A 9986-nucleotide genomic window follows, 5' to 3' on the forward strand; every position below is an offset into this window, starting at 1 on the left:
TCAATGCATGAAAAATCATAAAATAACATGCCTAACAATTATGAATTAAGTCTAAAGAACCCAAACAAAAATTTACTATTTTATAGATGGTTTAAAAAAAGTAATTTTGCTTTACATAAAAACTGAATGTCTGTCTGTAACATCAATTTGTGTTGTACAAATGTTAGTTGGTACTTATAATAATAGTTAAACATAATACATTTTTTTTTTTTTAATATGATTATGGTGTATCTGTTTAGATTAAACCTATGGTTAAGTTATAAACATTTTATTTAACATTCATTTAGTTCATACTATGTCAAGTGTAATGTTCAATGTATATAGGTATCTTTATGTGACACAAATATTTATGTATTTGTACAGATTCGTGGTTTTAACTTTGAACTTCCTATAGTAAAATTGTTTAAACATATATTATCATGGTATCAAATCAATGTATTACATTTATATTTTTAATTTTATATTATGAACTAGTGAAACATAAAGAACAAATCATTCACTGTTTTAATAATATCATGAATTAAGTGGTTTTTAAAAAATTAACTTTTTTCGTCCTTTAAATGATAACATATTATTACTTTATTAAAATTTTAATAGAAAAATTGCTATCTTTTAATAAAGCATTCTTAATAAGTTATTAGTACAACCACAGTCCGAAGGGTTTTTTTAAATTTAAATATGAACTAAACTGTGAACTTTAAAGAAATATAAAATACACAAAAATTAAATATATTAAAAACAGTATTTTTCAGGGGGTATACTTCAACAGTCTCTGTTAATAATTATACAATATATTCTATTCTTATATCCTAGTGCCATGTAATAAAATAATTAAATTCATAATGTAACACAATACAATGCTGAATTATAATAATATTTTTTTATTCGCAAAATAAATTTAAAATCAATAGATTTTTATGCATACGAATAGTATAATACCTACGAAAAAGACTTTGAAAATCGCAAATTATGTCAATTCGTGTAGCCAATCATGAAATTTCAGACATTATACATTCTGTAAAAATCGTATACAAAGTCGTTATTAGCATTACAAGTTATTATGGAAATTAGCATATATGGTGTTTAAAATAATATTAATAATATAGCGATAATAACGCAGAGTCCATTGAGAATATCAAAAATTTGTGCCGCCGGTAAATGTGTGTGTGTATGTGTGTGTAGAACGCGAAAGGAAGGAGCCAGTAACCGGTAGATAGAGAAAGTCCATCATCTTCCGGGGGTCCAGATCGGTGGCGTCGAAAAGTGGCTGAAGTGCCCGGCACACCGAAGTGGGGGCCCGGTATATAAACATCGGCTACCACGTCCTATCTATCATACAGTTTTTGGGTTTCGGGGCGTCACATCGTGTGCTTTTCAGACTTCAGTGCGGTCCGCAACTCAAATCATACCTACCCATCTCAACCATGAACTCCTTGAGGATATGTCTTTGCCTGTTCTTGACCGTCGGCTTTGCATGGAGCTTGCCATCCGGCATGGACTCCCAGTCCGTCGGCCACAACTCCATCCAAGCCAAAGAGGACTTATTGGACGGCATCTACAACGACTGCATTAACAAAGGTTCCGTGTCATGCATCAAATACAAATTGTTCGCTTACGTTGACAAGGCTTTGAACAAGGATGAAATCAACCTGACCGAGGGTGTGACTGTGGTCAGATCTGCCGGAAGTCCAGGAGACGGTGCCCCACGGTCATTATCATTGGACGGCAGTGCAGACCAACCCAAGGACATGGAATCTCTGGTCGTCAAACGCGTATTGCGTTACCTGAACGAACATTCCATTAAGGTCGACATCAAGGGAGTTGACATAGTCAACGCCGTTTCCAGAACTGGAAAGTCCATCAGCGACACCGTCAACCAATTGCTCGGAGACAACGAAGAAGAAGACTCCTCCGAAGAAAACCGTGGAATCAAAAAGAGTAAGTTAATAATCATATAATAGTTTCTATGAAAATAATTAAAATAGAACGGTGTTTATAACCTCGCTTATTTAAAACAAAAAAATAACAAACTCAAACATCGTATAAACAAAATGCATTTTCCAATCACACATAACTTATATAACAATAGTTTCGATTATTTGACAATCAATCGTTTACATTTCCAAAATCTTTATATTCGGCAATCGCATAGTTTAAGAATCATGTAGTCTCGTACTATAGGTAGCAATTACATATCTACGGTAAATTCGACTTAATAATATTGCTACACAATTTATCTGAAAAGTATTAAAGTAAACTAATCATCGTTATTTGATATTGATAACAATATTTTAACAAGTGTTATAAAAATATAATTCATACAGACGCGAAGTTACAGCTTGATGTATACAGTGAATACAAATAAATTTATTATCATAACAGTTATTTCGATAAACGTGACTGCAATATTTTTTTTTTACAGCCGATTAATTAATTTTTTGAATTTTATTGTTATTGTCGAACCCATTTAATTTGAAAACTTGAACTATGATGATTTTATTATATTCGTGATTTTTATTTTTATCTCCCCTCGTTATACTTTATTGGTCGATATTAACTATTAATAATACGCATAACATGATCACTGATAATAATAATAAAAATTACCATGTATCAAACTATGAGGTAAACGGTTCACACGCGCGTTGGGATGACTAGGCGAACGAATCGTTTCGACGACGATGATACTCGGCACTTAAGTACACCGCGATGGCCCTCGGGCGTCCGTGCGGTCTAAACGGTAGTTATACACCGCAGCCATAATAATAACAACGATGACGACGATAATGTTATTACCTCAGCGGTAATAATATTATGTATACCGCAGCGGTGGCCGCCAGAGAAGAGACGGCTTCGTATCAGCACGGCGACTTCCGTAAACGACCCGCGACCCGCCGCCAGATAGGTCGTCCGGATCGCGACGGTTGTCGTTCACCCGCCGCGGTGTCCTTACTGACCCGATTCCCGAGAGTCCGTCCAACCCACATTCTAGTCTTGTTTATTATTATTATTGCGCTCAAGCATATTTCGATTAAAATAAAAAAACCCGACCGTCAACCGGTCCCCCGCCGCCTCGATTTAATAACATACAGGTGCGTGGTAGTCCGCACAGTCGTAGTTGTATTAGTGTACATTATTGTACCTAAATAGTAATGATACGTATAATTATTATCGGAGACGACTTTCTACGCGTCAATCAAATCTCGCGAGAATCTCGTTTTCCACACACTCCCACGACTCCGCCGCCGACATCTTTCTCTTTATAACAACAATATTACTATTATTAATAATAATAATAATAATAATATCATCAGTCGGACACACAAATAAATAGAAATAAACACCCCGCGTTCCAAAGTTCTCGGTCGCGGGAAACGATGCGATGCGGTCGTATTATATTATAGAAAACATCGTCGTGCCGCACGAAAAACCGGTTTTAGAAAGTGCTCACCCCCAGCCCGTGCCCACGAAGAGCATATATAGAGCAACGCGATACCCGACGGCTCGCCAGCGGATGAAAAACACACGACCACGATCGTCGCGGTCATCGGGCCGTGCATCCGTAATGCGATATTGATAGTGACGCACGCACGCACACACGCACACACGCGAACCACTGAGATCGGTCGTTCTCCGTCTCGGTCGATCCTAAGCGTTTCCGATTACGCAGCCGGTTCGGAACAATAACCCTGGTGGTAACCGTGTACCATGACCCGTGTATACCACACAATTGTCGTCGCCGTTGTCCGATGTCATCACAATAATATTATCATGCTTACGTTGGTTTCCTTTATTTGCAGAGAAGAAGAGCAAGCACGTCCTCCTCACACTTTTGACCCTGTTGAAGATCAAACTCGCTGCCATCCTGCCATTCGCCATCGGTAAGATCGCCCTGATCGCCGGTAAAGCCTTGCTGTTCGGTACCATCGCACTGGTGCTTTCCCTGATCGGAGTCCTGCAGAAGGTGCTCAGCAAACACCACGAGAAGACCGTCACCTACGAGGTGGTCCCACAACACCACCACGAAGTGCACGGCGGACACGACTCGTACGGCAGTGCTGGAGGCGCAGACATCGCTTCCGGAGGATACGGCGGTGGTTCGTCCAGCGGTGGATGGGGACGCAGCGTCGACGCCCAACAGATGGCCTACGGCGCCCAAGCACCGCAGACATCCCAGTAAACGCCCACGCCAAACGTGAGTTTCCGGTCTAGCCATTCCGGCAACCACTGCTAATGCGTCCCCCGACTTAGGGCCACGCTCACATTATCTGTACACGCACAGTTGATTGATTTTCGTTGTTTTTTTTTCCGGTACCGTTTCCAGTAGAAGTCCTCGAGTTGACGACAGCTTATACGACAACGCCATCGCCGCATTTGCCTACACCATTACATCGTGTCACATCACCGGTAGTGCAGCTCACACACAACAACCCCGTCGACAATCAAAGTTCAATCGAGCCATCGAAACGCGAGCTTCGCCACACGCAAAAGCTCACTAAACTTATTTGTACATTATTTATTTATTATTTATATAATATTTATATTGATATATTTCAACATTGTTTGAAACGTTCATACTATATTTTGATGTTTTCGAAAAACCTTGTGTTATTTTATTTAAATCGCACCGATTTTATCCCGTAACAATATTACATTCCAAATCCGCAACGGATATTATACCGCCGTGGCTGAGTTTCAATACTGAATCAGTTATGTGTATTACAATAATACATTTAACATCGTACTCTACGATCGAGTTTTACGAGTGAACAAAACTCGAGCTGTCCATGGGACTCTTCTCGTCGTGTCAGGTATGTCATAATTTGATATTATGTATCAAATGTGTGACATATTAATCGTACAGAATCAAAGTTATCAAAGTCATTCTATCGCTCCATAACTAATATACGGATTTTTGTTTAATTCTCATAATTACAACGCTGGTAAATATGGATAGCTAGTAGGTACCTACCGCAGCTATAGTATACATGCAAGTATCTAACTGCACAGCTACACAGCTCGAAATTAGCGATAGATTCTAATAACGTTTTTAATTTAAATAGGAAACTTTTTATACTTTATGAAAATCATAACATATTATTGATAAAACCAACACGTCGTCTTGTACAATACCGAATAACACGGTTGTAATTTATGTGTAACGTGTTCGTATATTACGCGATGACGATGCACATTTCACGACGTTAACATATTATATTATTAATTATAGGTAGTCAAACGAAGTGAAAAATGAACAGCGATTTCGGAAATTTCCGGCTGCTGTTTGCTTTGAAAAGTAGCGAGTAGCTGCGAGTACGGTATAAAGCAAAATAAAATGCGCATAATATAGGCAATTGATACGACACATATTTATACCAGCATGAATATATTATCATAATTCATATTATATTAGGGTCGTCGAATTCTGGTATAATGTTATTACTGAAAAAAAGAAAAGGATCATAATAAAACTCGTTTTAGTGTCTATAAATAATACAACAACATATTATAATAGTATGTGTACACCTAATAATTATTTTTGATCGAGGATTTGTAGGTCAGAGCTAATGGTGTTATTCGAAATATGAGGTGCTGGACGTATTGGAATAATGTAGTTCTTGTTATTTAACGGGATACGGCCGGCGCTGTAGTGGATACGTGTTCCACAAAGTTCGTAGAGATACGTTAATTGTAATTCTATGCACACCATACACGCTAATATACATATATTATTATTATTTTATTTTAATATTATAGTCGATTGCCCGAAACAGCTGGACGCGCGAACACTACCTATAATTTTATACAACTACAGTTGATATGTTTTTTTTACGCGTCATGTTATCTATACATCATCGTATACCTAACCCGTGTCCTATTGGTTTCTAGTACCTACCAAAAATCATTGGTCACACATGGAGTCAACCTCGTCGTTAGGTGTATAACGAGACGAATTTAAAAGCCTACGTAAAAATCGATTTATTTTTTATTTTACTAACGAAGGATTCGTACTATTGAGGTGACCGTGGCGAGTCTCAAACCCCAAGTAACCGTCTGTGTGAACTTTCTCATATTTTTACCTCTGTACATCTGCAATTTTATAATATTATTTTTTGAGCAGTGTTCAGCTGCACTGTAATAACACAAATAAATTATTATTATAACATTATAATTTCACGAAGAAAAAATGTGTTATATCCGAGCGTGATTAACGGTCTTATCGATTCGATAATTTTCGTAGTGTGAAACTGAGTCATAGAATGTTTGCATCGCACTTACAGTTGTTGGAGTGGTAAAAAACGGGAACAAATGCGCGGCCAGCATAGAATGTTAAAATATTATAAAACTATCGTACTGTTTTATTTACTCACAAACAAATACACAACATATTATATTAAATTTGAATGCATGAAAAATGCATACGGCACGTACACAAATGATCCAGTGGGCCATTATTAATATTGCCTCGAATTAATATAAAAAAATATCCGAAACACGTTTAGGTCTAGGTACCAAATACCAGTACAATAATAGGTTGTAATAAATTGTAATTGTAATGATCCGCTGATTAAATATAATAAAGCACAATATTAAAAAAAAAAATAAGTTCAAACTTTGAAGAAATAGATTTAAATTAATAATAACGATCCTAGTTGTATAATATACTCGTGTAGGTATATATATTTATATGTGTGTGTGTGTGTGTGTGTGTGTGTGTGTGTGGGTGTGTGTGTATAATGTCGGAAGCAGGTTGGTTCAACGAAATAAATACATATTTTGGGGGTCATCACTATGTATATTATATATAGCTAGTCACAAAATTATTTCTATACACATTTATAGTTATACTATATTTTACAAATAATAAAATATTATACTTTGGACTACCTACATGCAATTAACTCACCAAAAGCGAAATTTAATTCAAACGAATGTATTCGACCCAAGTGTGACGGTTTAATTTTGAATATTTATCTAACAACTTTTTATCTTTATATTATGACACGCTAAAGACATATAAGTATTATTGGTATTGAATTCGAAAATATAAATGCATTTATTATTTTGCATTGGTCAGAATAACTGTATTATATTCCGAAACAACAATTATAATTCATGTATTAATTAAAAAATAACTAATATCTATTATAATATATGCGCTCGTGCAATGAATAAGATCAAACCTAACAAATGACTGGATATTAGGCACTCGAGGCTGAAGCTAGACAGTGTTGTATTAGGAACGTTTTACTCGTACATCCATTCGATAGGGACGATAAATCGTTTTAAAATTCTGAGCGTGCCAGTTTCACCTAAAATTAATCAAGTTACACGGCTGTTGTTGACACACCTCGTAGAAAAATCCTCTTAATTACTAAACAATATTTATAAATTTATAATAATATAATTTTATTTTTATATTTCGAAATAATAACACTTTAAAATAGAACTTTTTGAACCAATTATAATAATTCTATGCATTACTCACTGACTGATAAATTGCTATAAAACAACACAAAGACGTCATTGAAAAGATAATACTATATAATTGTATTAATTACATCTAAGGATCCAACTTATTTATAATGTGCAGGTGATAGATACATTATTACAGACTCCAAGTTTTTTTTGTAACGTGACTAAAATTAAAATTAAACTAAAATATAGAAACTAAATAAAATAAAAAATTGTTTGATAAATGGTATTTGATTTTCGATACATGCAGTATATTAACTTTTTTTCTTCAAAATTATTGAAAATACGTATTTAATAAGTATTCGAATACTTGTTTTAAAATACTTTTACTTAGTATACTGCACAAGAATTAAAATCTTATAGATTAGATATTAGCTTATGTTGCCTACACACTCCTCCGTATGAAATATTATACCTCATGAATTCATGATAAGTATGTTGGGAAGTATACATTCCGTGAATAAAAATATTTTTTTAAAAGGACTTAATTATGTACCTGAATATTATTACAGTTAATTTTTAATTAATACCTTAATCAGTATAAAACAGCAAAATTATAAATAATGTAATTTAATAATTACTACGGTAATATTTGTTCTGCTTTTATGAACAAAAAAAAAAAAAGAATACGTGATAAAATATATCACGTCTGTTGTAATTATAATATTATATTTTACAATAATTTTCGGTCAAAAATAACGGTTATCATTATTAATATATAATTATTACATAGAACTTTTCCAGCACATCATCTGATTTAATAATGATTATTTTCATAGGTATTCATCGTGGTTTTGGCTATATAGGAATAATATCAAGAAATTTGTATTTTAAATAAGATTTCGCACTTTAAATCGACCTATAATAAAGTACTCTTGTCTTATAGTGTTAATTAAAATATAATATTGTTAACTATACCTCCGTGTTGTTATTCATTTGTGATTTATCAGTATAATTAAACTTTAAATTGAATTAGAAATATAATAGGTAGATAATTTAATACTATTTTCAAAAATAATCACACGTGTGTACGGAAATGAGTTCAATACTTATCAAAAACTATTAATATTGTTATTATTTAACTGCAATAGATTTTGATATTTTTTAATATATATTTATACACTTGGCAATAAAAATACATTATTTTTGTAACAGTAAAGATAAATAATAACTCATCATCAGAAATTGAATGTAATAATTATTGTTTGATCTGTAATAACTAATAAGTAATATTGAACCTATTTCATGCGTCGTGATATTTATTTTGTAACTTATGTATTCCAATAAAATCGTTTTAAAATATTTCTAAAAACGAAATTTAATTTAATTCGTAGATTTTGTTAACTAGTCATTAATTCATTATTGCTCACATTTAGCATTCTATAGTTTTAGATACATCAAGAGAATTGTAAACGATAAGTCATTTAAAAAAAAAAATGTAGGTACTGATATTTTTTAATCATATCGATAGACCTTATAATGTGATAAGACTTCTGAAAACTGATTTGAATGTGTAATTAATTTGAAAAATATAATCCACGTCCTACGTTAAAAATTTTTTTTTTTTTTAAGTCGTAATATACAATCTATATCAGATGACATAATAAGCATATATGATAACGATAGGTACAGATAACATGAGTATACAAATACAAAAGTGAGTAAAGAAGTCACCCAATGATGACAATTTAATTTTGATGTTATATATGAAAAAGTAAATGAATTATTGTACCTATATTCAATTTTAATTTTTTTTTTCTTTTCTATATTGGAATTTGTAACAGGTCTCTGCACCATTTACGTTTTAGTCGTCTAGGAGGACTGCCAAGGATTGAGAGGGAGGAAAGGTAACGTTAAAAGTTAAAACAGAAATGTAACAAAAAAAATGACCTAATCCATAAGACGTACGAGAGGTAGTATCACAGTGCTCCTACAACTAGGAGTTTCCAGCTAAATATTATATTGTTGAAAATCGAGTACAACTCTATCTATTGCATTAGCTACACATAGAAATGCAAGTAGCCGCGACATGGAAGTAGATACCACTTCATTACCACGTGTGTAAATGTATAGATAATATTATTGTAAAACCCTGATTTTCGTATGTTCATTACAGTGTAGAATATATTATTTATAAATGATGTTACGTTTCTCTCAGAAAATCAAGGCGTTATCTCACGCAGCATATAATGCATGCATAAGTATTTGTATAACAACTGAAATTCAAGGTGAACTCAATTTCAACAATTTCATAACTATATTAATGAGTGGTAATATAATGTAATATTATATGATAATTTGGGATTATAATTCAAACGGTTTAATTAGTTATAAATTAATATTACTATTACATGAGTTGGAATATTTAGGTATCGGTGATATTATTATATTATTATGAGTAAAAATTTAAAAATTGTATTGTTTTTCGTCTTTTAAAAATGTAAATGGAAGATCTACAAATAGTACAAATACGATGCGTTATCCACGTCAAGAATTGATAGAATAAGTAT

General features: G+C 33.2%; 1 protein-coding gene across 2 annotated transcripts; it reads left to right on the forward strand.

Annotated features, from left to right (window-relative positions):
- Positions 1-1325: 1325 nt before the first annotated feature.
- Positions 1326-4601, forward strand: LOC107168154 (uncharacterized). 2 transcript variants are annotated; one of them, XM_015517468.2, is made up of 3 exons: positions 1326-1938; positions 3801-4195; positions 4328-4601. In XM_015517468.2, exons 1-2 carry the CDS (start codon positions 1425-1427, stop codon positions 4178-4180), a joined length of 894 nt encoding a protein of 297 aa, XP_015372954.2. In that variant the 5' UTR covers positions 1326-1424; the 3' UTR covers positions 4181-4195; positions 4328-4601. The 2 variants fall into 2 exon arrangements, with proteins under 2 accessions (XP_015372954.2, XP_015372953.2); XM_015517467.2 differs by having other exon boundaries at positions 1327-1938; positions 4325-4601.
- Positions 4602-9986: the final 5385 nt, after the last annotated feature.

Source organism: Diuraphis noxia, unplaced genomic scaffold (genome assembly GCF_037042655.1).
Source record: "Diuraphis noxia isolate RWA-SAM2 unplaced genomic scaffold, SU_Dnox_SAM2 contig0005, whole genome shotgun sequence".
Taxonomy (NCBI): domain Eukaryota; kingdom Metazoa; phylum Arthropoda; class Insecta; order Hemiptera; family Aphididae; genus Diuraphis; species Diuraphis noxia.

Excerpts from the sequence above, each read along its gene's own strand:
- LOC107168154 (XM_015517468.2), top strand. The coding sequence starts at position 1,425 with ATGAACTCCTTGAGGATATGTCTTTGCCTGTTCTTGACCGTCGGCTTT. Across the intron at positions 1,939-3,800 it reads AAACCGTGGAATCAAAAAGA|AGAAGAAGAGCAAGCACGTC; the intron begins GTAAGTTAATAA and ends CTTTATTTGCAG.